The 16,293-nt window shown below is 34.9% G+C and overlaps 1 protein-coding gene across 1 annotated transcript; it reads left to right on the top strand.

Moving 5' to 3' along the window:
• Nucleotides 1–6,519: 6,519 nt before the first annotated feature.
• Nucleotides 6,520–11,808, top strand: LOC117412916 (interleukin-12 subunit beta-like). The gene is made up of 8 exons (XM_058996888.1): nt 6,520–6,557; nt 6,893–6,974; nt 8,285–8,566; nt 8,771–8,885; nt 9,433–9,602; nt 10,186–10,388; nt 10,880–11,004; nt 11,310–11,808. Exons 2-8 carry the CDS (start codon nt 6,893–6,895, stop codon nt 11,374–11,376), a joined length of 1,044 nt encoding a protein of 347 aa, XP_058852871.1. The 5' UTR covers nt 6,520–6,557; the 3' UTR covers nt 11,377–11,808.
• The last annotated feature ends 4,485 nt before the right edge of the window (nt 11,809–16,293 follow it).

Raw genomic sequence — 16,293 nt, 5'->3', positions numbered from 1 at the left:
GAAGTATATTGTTCAGAAGAATTCACGCTGCAAACCAACGCTTTTACTTTCCATTGACCATGCTTTTAAACTAACCAAGGAGGTCACTACTCCGTGAGAGCATGGCTTGCAAACAGATTTCTTTAATCTAGTGTCGTACCAGATATAAGGTTTTAAAATGAAAATACATGTTTTCAATACCAGCCGATTCTTCTGTTACTGCTTATCTGAGGACAGCAGGTAGAATCAAACACCTATACTGTATATATTCATTGTTGAACTGCTTGTGTCAAACATATTATCAATGGGGTAAATGAGGTAATTGAATCAGCTAGTTCCTTTATTCTGAAAGCATTGCTTGGATAGCGGAATTCTACAGCACATGTGGTATTAAGCAAGACGAGACCCAGTGAGGTTATCTAACCCTTTGTTCTCCTTTGTGGTGTCAAATGAGAGACAGTGGCTTTATCAAGTAACCTGTTTGAGACTTGTATCTAGAGTATATAAAAGTTTCGCCTACGCTTACTTTACACCTTGTGACATTTCAATTTGTCATTTTCACTACATCCCCTTTTCCGGGCTTCTCACACAGTTTCTGCCAAACTGTGTGTCAACAGAATATATAACCTAATAAACTTTCCATTTGCTAAAGTGCCCTTTTCACTTTTGCCCTCTATCAATATGATATTGAAATTTGCCTTTCTAACATGATTTCCTCATACTAAAAAGCAGACAAGTATAGAGCAGCCTGTTCTTGTCTAAATTGTCTTTTACAGGACTACATCTGTACAGGGCTGACCCCTTTCTTAGTGTCTTGGTCTCTAAGCATTTCCTAATTCATATCGCTTCCCACAAGTGTGCCAGGTTTCATGAAGATCTGTCTTCATTTACTTTAGCGTCTTCAAAAAGGAGAACAAGGAAAACAGCTCTACTTGTATATATATATATATATATATATATATATATATATATATATATATATATATATATATATATATATATATGTTACAGTGTTTGACACAGTCCAGAAAATAGCTGAGACAATACCCAAGATTTCTCATAAAGTTTGGTCTTGTATAGTTAGTCACAGTAGTTCTCTCCATCCTTCATTCTTCCACCTCCAAAATTAAACAATGGGACAGGTGAATGGCACAACACATCACCAGAGACCTTTCAAAAAGGAACCAAAGTCTTCTAAATGAAAACGTATCCACCAGTTATAAAACAAACGAGTTATACAGGAGCCGTAGATAAAGAGAAGGAAAGGTGATACCTTTTATTGGACTAACTAACACTAATTAATCACCAGCTTTCAAGATCTCAGAGAGCAGTAGATTTGATACAGGGTCTAATGGGTAGATAAAACCTATTCATTTTTTTTTTAAATTCAGGACACCTGTTGTCCCTGAAATCAGGACACCTGTGTTACTGTTTGAAAGGTGTTCTGTCCTGTCAGATTTCCCCCTGCCACTGTCCCCAGAGCACGTAAGGGGTGCTCTTTAGTCCCACCTAGTCAATTGTATTATTATCTGTTAACTAATTGAACTAAAGAAATAATCAATACAAACCATTAGATGAGAATCCAACAGGCCAGCTGCCTAACATCATTTTCACAATATTTTACCAAATGTTTCTCATTGTTACATTTTTATAAAAGTCATCATTCATAACAATTAAACACTCAATAGTGCTGATTTTACGAATGTTTTGAAGACATTGATAAAGACCTCCAGTCAAAACGTTTGTTATTGGATTTTAGTTTATTTTAGTATTATACAATTTTACAATTATTCTACTATCCAACATATTTACCAGTACGTCAGTATTTTATTTTTGTATCTATTTTATAAAAATAGTGTACAAGTTATTTTACAATGCCTATAAATACACTGTCTGTTATACAATTTCAGTGTGGCTTAAGTCACATTAACACAGATTTTCCCGAAGTTAAATATGTTTAAGGTAAAACCTAAGGGTTTTTTTTTTTTTTTTTTTTTAACAGCCAGAATATGCTGGACACATACAGTGGGGTGTGATCATCAGAGTGTGATTACTGGTCACAAGCTGAACGTCAAGGAAGTGAGAATGGCATTTCAAATTTATGAGACTGATAGATTAAGGAATAATGTCATTTAACCAGTAACCTTAAGTAACCTTCAGGAAGCTAGTACGTAATACCCACCAGTAACCATGGTAGTGTTACTACATCAACGGATACCCCTTTTACACTGGCACACACGACCCGTGAGGGCCTGGGACCCTCACCGGTTGGGTGCTTTTACACTGGCAATATACCCAACCTGAACTGACCCGTGCCCTGAAACTCCAGCACGATAACATACCTGAATGTTCATCCACTTACAACACAATAAAATACACGGTCATGCCGAATTCCAGACAGGACAAAGGGGCTGCTATAAAATGGAACATCCCCTTATAACACTTTGTTTTGTTTTGTTTTGCGTATGACAAAAACTTAAGGAGTCATTGTATTCCTTTCATTAAAAGATATTGGGAGGTCCCAATGCGAATCCCTTCTTAAACTGCATACAGGGAGGTTTACTTACAGTTTTGTTTTACATTTCTGAAACAAAATTTATGGGATGTATGCTCTGGCTGCATCCACACTTTGAATATGGTATTGTAGTATCACAAAGAAATCCTTGACATTTTACAGAAAGTACAGTTCATGCCCACCTCTTTACAATCGCTCTCCACCAGGGTGTAATTTGTTGGGGGGGATTTCCCTGGCACTGCTTTTTTTTTTTTATCCCTGGGACTGCACTTTCAGTTGTCATCCCCGGAATAAATTAATCCCCCATCGGATAAAAGATTCTGAATTTACAATGATTTATTTGGGAAATTTGATAAACATATTTAAAATTCTAAATGCATGCTGCATCATTTTTATGCAAACTGACTTCAGTCTAAACACTTCAAACCAGGCTCGCAGACCAGCTCAATTAGATTAGGGATCCCAGGAGTGAATAACATTGTTGACAAGTTCACAGCTGTATCCGGATTTGAAACCATACGTTTTGCAGACTGTGCAAGCTGAGTTATTATGCTACATTGCCTCTGCTATTTGAACTTCCCCAATCCTCATAATAACCTCTGAGATCTGCTGCCTTGCCCATTGTGAGTGAAAGTGGGAGCTGGCAAGTGGGATCCAATGTAGTTGGAGACACTCGACTCCCTTTCCCTGTAGATTTTGCTGGTGTGTTCTAAACATACAGTTATCACATACAGCAATATGTAAAACAAAAAAAAACAAAACAAAAAAAAAATTCAGAACATTTTTGGGAATGTACACAGCATGTCACAGTCAAAACCATTCAGTATTACTGCGTCTGACACATATGCTGAAAGTGTGGCATGTTTTATAAAAAACTTCATATCAAAATAACCTTCAGGGCATATAATAAACCTGTCAGTACAATTCGACTAACAGTATGAAATCACTGGCTGAAGAGTTTAATAGGTAAAAAAAAAAAAATGCTCTGCAGTTTGTATATTATTTCACAATCCAGCTGTTACTGTACAAAATATAACATGGACACAATGTAAATTAATATTCCAACCAGGAACCTGAAATGACATGACATCAGGACCCATGCGCCCAAGTATGATTGGAGCATTTACAAACTACTTATCTTTGTTTTTATTGCCCTTTGAAAACAAAAAAAAAAAAAAAAAAAAAAAAACAGGAACAACCAGATAAATCACAAAGTGATTACTTTATTTTGTCATTTGACTATTACCATGGAAAGCTACATGCAGTACCTGTACATTTACTGTACTTCCACAAACTTCCACAAACTCAGTACATAGCAACACAAACAATTTAATGCAAATAGTTTTTCTAATTGACATAATTGACATCATCAAGAAGTCGGGCTCATTCCTGTACTTACAGTATGACTTTAAAGTGGGAACTTGCACATTGTGAAATAGAGGTGATTAAAAACGGTGTTTTTTGGTGTGTTTTAACATGTAGTGAGGTACAAAGCAGGTACGTTTACCTGACTTCCTTCCTTCACACACAAAGATGTGGAAGTGCCATATCGGTATTTCCCCTTGAAACAAAACCCCAGGAGCCTAGAAATTCCACATTCTAGCAGAAGCCTAGAAATTCCACATTCCAGCAGGTATTTGAAATGGATCCTGTGAACAGGTTATTGCAAATGCATTGAGTTCATTTACAGCCTACCTTTTTGATTTTCATACATCATGTCATTTTTAGTTTTCAAATCTCACCACATAATTAATGCAATAAAATAGCTCATAGTGTATCATTGTATTTCAAAATAAACAGGATAGGAGCTAGGAAATATTAGTTATGCAGTATAAAACATGCTGGTATAAAAATATTAAAGGCCACTTTCTTTATAAGTAATTATTATTATTATTATTATTATTATTATTATTATTATTATTATTATTATTATTATTATTATTTAAGTGTGCACAACAAGGCTGTAATTCCATCAAGGGATTCTATTGGCAATATAAAATCATTACAATAAAGTTTGTTTAAATAAAAGGTATTGCCAATGAGCTACTTAGTATTAAATATAAAGTCAAGATCACAAAGACATATTAACCCTATAATGCATTGTTTCTAGCATGCTGGCTATTTAATTTGGTGCTCCATATAGATTTTTTTTTCTTTCAGTCTATTATTAAAGCTTTACTTGAATTATTTCACTTTCATCTGATTACAATGAAAATTACCTTGATTGGGTTTTTCACTGTCATGTTCCTAAAGGTCAGGTAGCTGTGGTTAATTGGTTACAAAGTTTAACAGAAGGTAGTTGAAGGTTCCTGAAAACATCCCAGTCATTTCAAGGTGGATGCCTCATTTTTGGCTTTCAGTTGTAGTATAAAAATTTCCAAACCTAAAACTAATAGGTTAAGTACATAGGGCCTGGTTTATCAAGACCATGACACTCAAATACATTTGGAATCATGTTTTATAAAAAGAAAATTAAACTGTTAATGTTGCAAAACTAGTTAGAGCTCAGGAGTTTCATTTGAAGACCCAAAGGTATGTCTAAGGTGTTTGTTACTAGTTTTATAACTTTTAATTCTTCTGTTTTTGTGAAAACACACAGTGCTGGTCTTTAATAGAGAGATGAAGGTAACAGTGGCCAGTGCTTCTGACTTTATCCAGGAATTAAAAACACAATCATCTCCTCAATGAAACCCACTGCAAATGGGATTTACGTTATGAACGCTGAAGGGTCTTATATCACTCCCGAACAAATACAACACACTGAAGACATTCCATTTTACTGCCAATATAAACAGGTGTCGATAATCCCTTTCTTTAAACCAGAAACAATACTTTCTGTAACGTACAGAGTGTCTTATAAATCACACCATTTGAAATAAAAGCACATAGTTTTTTTTTTATTCCAGTTGAAATCCTGCATAGTTTTCCAAGATTTTGCTTAAAAGTGTCATTTGAAACCTAAAATATTGTAAGCAATCCACAGCTGCCCGTTTTCATCGGCCTTGTGCTGTGTATTGCTATAGCTGTGTTTCACACGCATACCTTTACATGGGCATAGAGGAGGTGTGCAACAGTAACATCTGCCCTCCCTGCAACAAGGAGTTGATATATTCTATTGCACATCTTTCATTTTTTTTCAGGGGGGCAGGGTGATAACAGTGCGCACCCCAAGTGCGCCATGAGTTGTACCATATATATATCATCAACAACCTGCAGTCCAAGAGGACACCAGATTGCACCTACAGCAGCATCTTAGCAAGCTTCTAGATTAGTATTATTATTTATTTCTTAGCAGACGCCCTTATCCAGGGTGACTTACAACTGTTACAAAATATCACAGTACAAAGTATCGCATTATAAAATATCACATTACAAGTTATCGCATTATATAATATCACATTACAAGTAATCACATGTTATAATAACATAATTACAAGTTATCACATTATATAATATCACATTACAAGTTATCACATGTTATAATATCACATTATAAAATATCACATTACAGAATATCATAATACAGGTAAGAGCAGTTATAAAAGTACAATAAGATCACATTTAAGTGAGAGCAAAATAAAGCATACAGTGAGGTATAAGTAAGAGCAAGTTTGACTGAGAGCAGTTATAACTTATAGTAAATATTTGCTTATATGAGTAAAGTCCAGTAAGAACATGTAGTAAATATGATAAATGGATGAGAATAAGATCAAATACAAAAAACATGAGTACGGTTACCTATAAGAGTAAAATCAAATACAAGATACAGTTGCAATGTAGATTGTGTTGTTTTGGCAATTTCACTCAGAACAAATTAGATTTTTGTAGAAATAATAGTAACAGCAATATAAAATGAGAGAATTCACATATAAATACAGTAAATCATGTTCCATATTTTAATATAAACCTTGTGATGTAAACAAAAATATGAAGATGGAAGATCCCAGCTCCCCTCCCACTCTCATTTCTGTTTGTCTGTACATGTATAAATAAAGGGAACTGCCATTTGCTTTCAGACATTTCAGCATCAAGGTAAACCGGACAAGAAACTCAGATCATTAAGGTAATCTTTTGTTTTATTTTTTAATGTTTTATTGCCTGGGATGGCCACTCCGAGATATCACATCTTGTTTACAGAGTGGGTCCCAGAAATGTGTATCTTCAGCGAACACATCTTCAGTGATCTATCTTATCAAGACATATTATCACCACTTGGCAAGATTTCTTCAAATACAAGATGGTTCAATTTCACCAAAATAACAAATTAACAGGTTTAACAGGAGCCAATTGTCAATTTGTCAATGTAAAAAATCTGTGGAATTTTTTTTAAAAAGTACTGATTGGTATTTTATTGAAATGAAATACAGTTTTTCTTGACTTTTTTTTTTTTTTTAACAGATGGATCTGCTGTGGAGTTTGCTTTCTATTACATGTTTATTCCTACAACTTGAAGGATGCACCAGGGTGATCAAACCTAACAGTACGTCCCTTTGTTTTTGTACTACATAATGACACTAATACTTATTCACACAGTTACTTTAACTTGTACTATCTACAGTTGATCACATTACAGAATTAGGTTCAATTGTTTCCTCTCTCAATTAAATATGTGTCTTGTGTATTCCTTATAAACCCCTGTAATTTGCCTAATAGATACCAGATTATTCCATTCACACTATTTATACACTTTTGTTATTTTCTCCCAGACATGTGTCAATTGTATTTAATTAATTAATTATGTATTTTATTTATTATTGTCGACAAAATATGTTTGTTTTTGTTTTGTTTGAGAAATTAAAGTTAGGTACTTAGAATTATTGTTAACTTTGTTTTTTTTTTACACAGTTAACCCTAACTAAGAACTAATACCGTATAGTACTGTTTGAATAGAATCTACAGAATGTGCTGTCGGTCATAGTCACCCATAACCAGGAAGAACGTGGTGTTAAATAATGTAGGGATGAATGGCGGTTTAGATTCAAATATAAAACAATGGACCTATTCAAGCTACTTCTGTAGAAACCCTGCAAAGCATGATGCTGTAGGGAAATAAATCTGACAAATGATTTTTTTTTTATCAAAAAAAATGAAATATAAATATGAAAATAAAATTTTAACATACAAGTAATGAAAATTATAATCAAATACATAATTAACTCTTTATGCAGAATGTCATCTCCTACAAAGCCTACTTTCATTCCATGATTGTGTTGACTTTTAAATGCATAACTAATATGAAACATTAGGTGCTGGATAACATAAAAAAGTTAAGAGATTTTTAAGAAGCAAACACAAAGATGATGAACAAAAATAGATGAGTTGGTAAAAAAGCAGCTAAGAGGCAAAAGAGTAGCCAGACTTTACATGGTTTCAGAAGTTATGAACATGTGACATGCTTAGCTGTATATCGAAGCATTCTGACATTGCGCAAATAGATCCAGGAACCATTGAATTTGCTTATTGGTAACGAGTTCAAAATGTCACACTTGTCATGCAAGGATAGAAACTGACAGCTGTAAAGCCTGGTTGTGATTGCTGGAACTTACATTGCAGTGCTTGCTACTCTCCTGTCTGGGCCTCCCTTGAAAACCCCAGCCGTTATTACCCAAGTAGATACAAATGTCCAATAGAAATTGAAAGCCTTTTAGTGCTGCATCTTTATAGCAAAAGTTGACCTCAGTTTATGTGCAGTTATATTGTAGCTAGAACACAGACACCCAGGATGGAAGTTCCTTGAGCTGCTTTGGAGCAGTATTGAGAATACAATGTTTTGTTTCTGTCTCTTGTTAGCTGTCGTTGTGGATGTTGACATGACACTCAGCACACCCAGCCCATGCAGAAACGTGATGCTCCAGTGTGGGGAACATGGCCCCAGTGTGTACTGGCAGAAGGAGAAACAGAAGATAGGAAAGGGGAGTGAGCTAACCATTCACGTGGATGATTTCCCAGATGCGGGTAATTTCACCTGTCACAATGACAATGGGGATATTCTCAACCACACCCTCGTGTTAATTCAAGTGACAAAAAACGACAGAGGAGAGTATCCCAAACAAATACTTCAAGAAATCTCTGGTAAGTTACTGCATAATTCAGTAACAGTTGATTGAAATAAACAATACAAGCTTAGTCTACTTATTCTGTGTTTATTCTACCCAAGTCAAGATGCTTTTTGTGCAAGCCCTGTGAGACTGTTAATAACGTTAAGAATGTAATTTACTCATATATACACACATATATATAATTTTATTTTATTATTATTATTATTTTTTTTTTCAGATCAAATATATGTTAAATGTGAAACAAAAAACCATTCTGGTGTATTTGAGTGCTCGTGGAATCTAAATATGAATCGCAACACCGTCCAGATTTTAGTTGAAGCTCATCGGTCAAAGTAAGTTTCATTTGCTTCTCAATCATTTGTAAATCAATTCTTAAAACAGCCCACTCTTGTTTAAAATAAACTGCACTTTATAATACTTTTACTGCAGTATTTTGAATGACCTGTTTCAGTAGTACTGTAAAAATACCACAATAATTTTTTTACAGTCAGATTCAGTTAAACAGTGAAATAAAAAAAAATAAAAAATAAAAAAACGGTTTTCCACATTCATATTTTTCTGTCCATTAGACAGTAGACTCAGTGGAACTGGGCACTGTTCAGCTTAGTCACAGTATTGATTGTAATCTGTACTAAAAACACCTTGTCTAGTCTTTGTTTGGGATATTTAGATTTCATTCAAATCAAATAATAACCCTTTGAGAAATCAGAAGCAATAAGTGCTTTCTACACTTATCATAGAAATGTGGTTTCAAATCCCAGGATCACAAGGCATTACGTCCCAATAGCATGGTCTGGAATATCGAGAGTCTAATGTAAATTGAACAAGCTAAACAAAAGAACATTTAAGTGGACAGTGTGGATGCTTTCTCTATTGTAGCTCCAGCATCTCCTGCACTGTTCATGATCAGGACAAATCCAGGGCTGTCTGTCATGAATTGACATATTGCCCATTCCAAGAAGAGCTGGAGAAAGTGGGATTTAATTTGCATGCAATCGATGGGCCGCGCTTTGAAAACTACTCCAGTGAGTTCTTCCTTGCAGACATTGGTAAGTTATAATAGTTATTGAAAGATTATGATTGCCAAACATTACTGCGTAGATATTCACAATTATTAAAAACATTTGTATTTCATTATACTATGTCAATTTACTCTGTCTAGTAGTTTGCAGTAATAATAACAATCTCTAAACTAATAACTATTTTGATCTATAGCATTAAAGCACTCAATAGTCCTAAACTAGAAATACTAAAATAAATATAATAAACTGTATATCAGATTTTTCATCACAAATGAGTTCTAAATTCTGAATTCTAATTCTGAAGTTCTAAAAGCTGTGTGAACCTGTAAATTTAAAGTTCAGTGCAGACACACAAGAGGATTGTGATGTCATACGTATTATATGGCAACACAGTGGTCGGTGGTTAGTAGAAATCTCCATACTGCAGTAAAAAGTCCACACCTGTTTTAGAAAATCGTATACTGCCCTCTAGTGGGAAAAAAAGGAGCAAACAGAACAGACTTTCTAAAAACGGCATTTCTTCATATAACGCAGTTAAAATATAGAGAACTAAAATGCAAATTGAGAGTATCTGTGAGGTGTTCACATGTGTGTTTCTTTTTGTGCTCAGTGAAACCAGAGAAGGTACAAATTCACAAGAAAGATGAGGGAGACAAAAAGGTTGTCGTGTCCTGGGAATACCCCCAGTCCTGGGATCACCCGCATTCCTACTTCCCTTTGACGTTTGAAGTTAAAGCCCTGAAAAACAAACATAACTGCGACCATGAAGTGTGTTCGGACCCGCGCACACCTAATCACAAGCTGCCACACAAGGTACGGTGGTTAAACAAAGTTTAAAACACAGGATAACAAGTCTACTCATATGCTGTATTTCTCAATGTTTTGTTTTGTTGCAGAGAAACCCCAAGGGTAAAATCAGGGGCTCTCACCCACAGTCAATACTTACCTGTTTAACCCTTTGCTACTTCTAAAAGCTGAATTTATGAAGTGAGATTGTTGTTAGACCACAAGGAATGCACGACTGTGGAAATGGAAAATCTCTGCACCTCCCTTTATTATTACAGCTTTAAGAAGGGGTACCATTTCAAGACCACATTTATTATTATTATTATTATTATTATTATTATTATTATTATTATTATTATTATTATTATTATTATTATTATTTTCATATGGGATTTCCCATCATAAATAATGTGCATACTGTACCAGTGACTAAAATGATATTACAATGATATATGAATGTTTAAACATATTTCAGAGTGGTATTTTATGACTGAAATGCATGTTCCTTTTAAAAACAGGGCTCCTATCATTTCTTCACTGAAGAGACCAGCCTGCAGCTCAACCATAGCACCAAGAAGTATGTTTTCTGTGTAAGAGCAAAAGACATGTACTGCAACTCTCCCTGGAGTGAATGGAGCGCAATGTATGTATAATCCAGGCTTTGATATAGCATTTGCACTATATGTGCTGTAAAATATGCACTTGCGGGATGATTATGGTGTGTGATAGATACTTTAGTTTTTCATATTCACTGTCCGGTACTAGTTTACTGTACGGATAATTCTACAGTGTGTCGATTTATTATCAGAACGCTGCTGTCCTCTGAGCTCTGAGCCAATTGGCAACAAGCTATTGAACTCAGAGGATGTGTCTCATAAACATCTCATATATATTGCGTACCCAAAAACCAATTTAACTTAGAACAGACTTTTTTTTTTTTTTTTGTAGCTGCTCCAAAAAACTAAGAATTAAGAAACAAAGAAATGAAAACCGTGACAGAAAAAAGAACAGCTAACACAGTGATGTGCTGTGTATGCCTTCACTGTAAGAGAATCCACCACGGATTTTAAAGCTCAGCTCTCAGCCACTTCAAACAGGATAACTCCATTCGGTTCTCATTAACAATGTGTACCTGACATATTTGACAGTACTGTTTTATCTTGACCTTGCGGTTTTCAATGTAACCTTTCAAACAGGAAAAAAAAAAAAAAAAACATCCCATAATTATTCAGCATACAGTATATAGCACAGGAAATACTGTTGTTGTACACACTGTAAAAGGGTAAGCTTAAAAATGATCATAAGCTATTATTATTATTATTATTATTATTACTATTATTATTATTATTATTATTATTATTATTATTATTATTATTATTACTTTTTACTGAAATATACTGTTACATCATTTCAATGTAATGTTTGATGATGCTCAAATTAATTTATATTAGGAACTATGCTGTTTTAATGTATTTGATGAAGTCAACTATGCTATTTATCTATTTATTTTTTCTTGTAATAAAATTTATTTGCAATCATGAAAATATGAGTCAATTCAAGTTTTTTTTTTAAATATACTGTATATTGCATTTATTCTCCGAATAGAAGAAAAATAACTTAAATGGATATTATGTTTAGTAAAAATGATTTTCATGTTGTGTTGAAGTTTCACCTGATGAAACTAAAAAAGCTATCATACTTCCCACAGTATAATTTACACCAATCATATTTCTCTTCTGTGCCTTTTCAATAATATCCCATTACACTTTGGGTGCACTGCCATCATATTATTATTTTATAAAAGACTAAATGTAATTACAATTTAATGTCATTGTATTTTGTAATAGTTTCCCCAGTAATCATTGTAGACAATAGATTCCCTTTACTGATTAAAGCGAAGGTGAACATGCATTAAATGCTACCCACGCATTTGATGTCTTATAGAGAGACGGATGGTTTATGAATACCATGTGTAGCGTCTGTCTGCTTTCCTTGCAAGTCTTTTTACTTTCAAATAAGTTACTTTGTTTGCTGCTTCATTCCACTGGGTCTCTCCTGTGTACACACTCCAGTAATAACCTGAAAGACCATGTTTTGTGATGTCATATCCTGTACTGTATACTCTGCACAGTCACATTGGATTGTCTTATATTTCTGGAATATCTATTTTTTGCTGTTTTACACGGCTTCTGTTTTTTGCCAGTCTATCTTATTCAAAAGTGTGGCTTCTTTGAAATATTTGCTGGAAACATACTGTAACATGCGTGCCATCTTTGAATTCTGCTGTCAATGTCCCTTATACACCAAAGCCTGTTTGTATTACGGCTTGCAACGACTGAGTGCTATAGTATTACTGGCAAAAGAAATGCATCCACCTACGTACAAAGAAAATGTTTCTTTCAAGATTTTGTTTTTGCTTGTTTGTATTTGCGCGACTCTCCCACACATCATACCTCATGCACTAATACTGGACACACTAGCTGATATTGCACATACTATGGTAAATGTGTTTGTCTTTGTTTGACGCAAGAATGCATACAGACTGTGAAAATAAGCAATTAGTATTTCCTGAAACTTTCCTCACCTCATCTCTATACTGTTATTAATGTCCATGTTATACTATAAACCATACCGTGGTACTCTCCCAAGTCTCTTGCATGAGGCCCATTAAGTACCAAATCAACATTAAAACACAAGCTGTATTTATGTAATTTGATACATTGCATTTCTACTTTTGTGGTTAACAAAATTAGAGCAAGTTATCATAACACTACAGTAAAAGAGAACGTTCAAATGGCAAAATAGCCTTTACTCAAATGAGGACAATGGCACTGAATGGGTTAATCTCTTCTGAACACATTGCTTGACTGCTGGAAGTAAAAGTCTCTTCGATTTCCTTTATGTGTTTCATGTGAATTTGTTTTCTCTTTTGCTTTTAGAGTCCTTCGTGATCCTGGGCAGCAGTGCTGGTTGAAGGATTATTATTATTCTTTGTGTTTTCTGAAGCACCGTTACTCCTTGTGTCACATGTGGCACTTGGGACTTTGTCTTTGTGGGACCTTGAGACCACAAAGACGCTGGCCTCAGCCTCCATAAGCACACACTGAGTACTGCTTGCATAACTTTATATGCAGTCAGCAAATGCGCATTGCACACACATTATGGACACATGCTTTTGCAAACACACATACTTTGGAAGTGTGGATTCTTCTTATTAATTCTGGTTTATGTATTACATTTTTTGCACAAAAAATATGCATATATATATATATATATATATATATATATATATATATATTAAATATGTGATATTGTTGTGCATTTTATAATCCATAAAATGTATTTGTATTTTTATATTACAATATAAATTAAATGCTAAATGCTGTTGCATTTGAAAATATGCTGTTGCATTTGAAAATATTTGTCTTGCATTAATGAAACCTGGTTGTGCTGACAAACAATAAACTTCAGGTCTATGGAGTTTCACAACAGCTGTTCAATAGCAAGTCATGAACATTTTTGTCCATTATTATTAATAATATTACTACTATACCATCCTGTTTGAAATTGTAGCAGTGTGCTGGAGAATTCAGGTTTCAATGACCATTATTCCAGGGCAGTATTACATACAGAAACAGCTGTATATTTGTGCAGTCACTGAATGACTCTGCTGCATAATTACTGAGGACTTGTTTTCTATCATTCACTCATGCACTTATCTTGTCAGATCCAGTATAGTGACACACCCACGGTTGTGCCTTTGGGAAGTGAACCTCCATTCATACGAAACCCAAATCAACAGTTGGGCAAGGCGTTTTATTTTTTCAACTGGGTTTTCTACCTCTGCGTCACAGTGTTGAATTCATTACAAAAACACAGTGCTGCAATGCCCTTTTCAGTACAATTGCTTTTAAAAAGTTACAAATGCCAGACATAATCCTTCTGTCCACTTTGTAGATCTCTCCTCGTTGTCATTAAAATAAAGGGGCTTGCTTAGCATTCGTTAGATATTCAGATATCAGGATATCAAACTGCACTGTTAGCTCTTTGTAACAATAGCTCTTATCTTGGAATTAAGCAATGATACCTTAGAACTGACATCTACTCTCCTCAGAAAGCTCTTTTAAAAGGCACTGCCACCTGGTGAATGACATTGAAATATCTAGCTTAAAAAAACAAACAAACTGGAAGGAAAGCCAAGCATTGAAAATGAAGATAAATGTATAATTTAAAGACTCTTTACCGATTTCTAACCACAATAAAACCTTGATTATCTGGCATTACTTTGCTTGCTGACTTTGTCTCTTGTCTTCCCGGCGTGGTCAGCTGTCAGACAGCAATGTTCTCTAATCAGGGCTGTATCTCTTAAATAATAAAAAATGAGAACACCAAGCCGTGCAAAAGACATGCTTTGATTATCAGGTAATGCTGGGTAGGTATTGTTGCTATCAGTAACAGTTTTTCATTGATGTGTGTCTCCATGTTATTTTTAATGTATGCTTAAAGTCAGTTCATATTTGGGATAGTATGCCCACCAAAGCGGATACCTTTGGAAGATATTGAGACATACACTGTACTCCTTCAGTTTGCATACCTGTATTAATTATAATCATAATGGCCTGTCTAGATCTTCATTTCTGAAGATGATGGCCCAGCTATTATTTGTGCTAATGACGTGTTATCACCAGCTCTTGAGTTTTCCTGTCTAGTTAGTTACCTGCCCCAAAGGGTGAACTTTCTTATTTTTTTTTTTATCAGATCAAGGATGAGCTGCTACCTTTGGCCACAGAACTGTCAGTCTCCTCCCAGCTGCACGGCAGCACTCGTTTTGTCACGAACACCAGCCTATTTTTAGCTGCAAAGGAAACAGATTGTCTTTTTCTGACATACAGCAAAACATGTAAATCTGTTACTTAATACTGTTTCATTAAACTGATAGTTATCAGGCGGACTGACAGTTGAACGCATTGACAAAATCTATCAACAACCAAGACCCAGCAGCAACAGCAGCAGCTTGAAGCAAATACAACAATTAACAAAAACAAAAAAAAACATACAAAATTGCAAAATCATTTGGTGTCATTTCAGTCGGGACAATCTTGTGTTAAATAACCACCTTTATTATAATACAAAATCTTACAGATTTCCAAAAACATTGAACCCAAACAATGGTTAAAGAAAAATAAAAGTAGAATAAAAAATAGCTGGAGCACAGCCTTTTCAGAGCATTACGCTGCAGCCTGCTAAAAAACAAGGAATAAAATAATAAATCTATGGGACGTGTTCAACCTGGTGAACCAAAAACATTAGACAGAGGAGCATCGTATACTCCCCCACTCCGGACGAGGCTGGGGGGGAGGTGGTGCTGGTGCTGGTGGTGGTGGTGGTTGGGGAGGAGTTGGTAATTCGAAAGCATGGCAGGGCTTATATACCTAGACATGCTAAGTAGGTTTATATACCTAATAGGTTGATGGGAACTTGGCTTGTAGTTTGACCAATAAATAAATGTGATGTACTAAACTGCATTAATGATACTATAGATTTCCTGCCTGAAAACCTCGCAAGCTTTATATTAATTTGTTTACTTTAAGGGACAGTCAAAGCATGTCATTATTTTGTATAACTTTTTTTTATTATTAGAAAAGTATATACCACTAAAAGGTCATTATAATGTCAAGGGATTTACCAAGCGGTTTTATTTTTTTCCCTGTGAAACTACAACGCTTTCGAAAATCCCTATGACCAGATCCGCTTCAAACAGCAGTCAGGCCCCACTGTTTATTGGAAACGAAGGTTGATTTTCTGAATGACAAATTACTTAAAAGTCTTCACAAAAGTCAGCCGTCCAGCTCCCCTGCCTCATCCTGCAGCCTTCTCATAAAGGGGGAAGGTAGCAGCTGCACTACTAGGCTAGTCATGCCTGCTGGTATTT

The sequence above is a fragment of the Acipenser ruthenus genome, chromosome 23 (assembly GCF_902713425.1).
Source record: "Acipenser ruthenus chromosome 23, fAciRut3.2 maternal haplotype, whole genome shotgun sequence".
Lineage (NCBI taxonomy): Eukaryota > Metazoa > Chordata > Actinopteri > Acipenseriformes > Acipenseridae > Acipenser > Acipenser ruthenus.
The sequence above is the reverse complement of the archived record's forward strand: the minus strand, read 5'-3'. Positions and strand labels throughout refer to the sequence as shown.

Bases quoted from the DNA above. Each gene is read 5' to 3' on its own strand.
- LOC117412916 (XM_058996888.1), top strand. From the start codon at position 6,893: ATGGATCTGCTGTGGAGTTTGCTTTCTATTACATGTTTATTCCTACAA. The intron at 6,975-8,284 runs GTACGTCCCTTT...GTCTCTTGTTAG, and splicing joins CAGGGTGATCAAACCTAACA to CTGTCGTTGTGGATGTTGAC. The intron at 9,603-10,185 runs GTAAGTTATAAT...TTTTGTGCTCAG, and splicing joins GTTCTTCCTTGCAGACATTG to TGAAACCAGAGAAGGTACAA.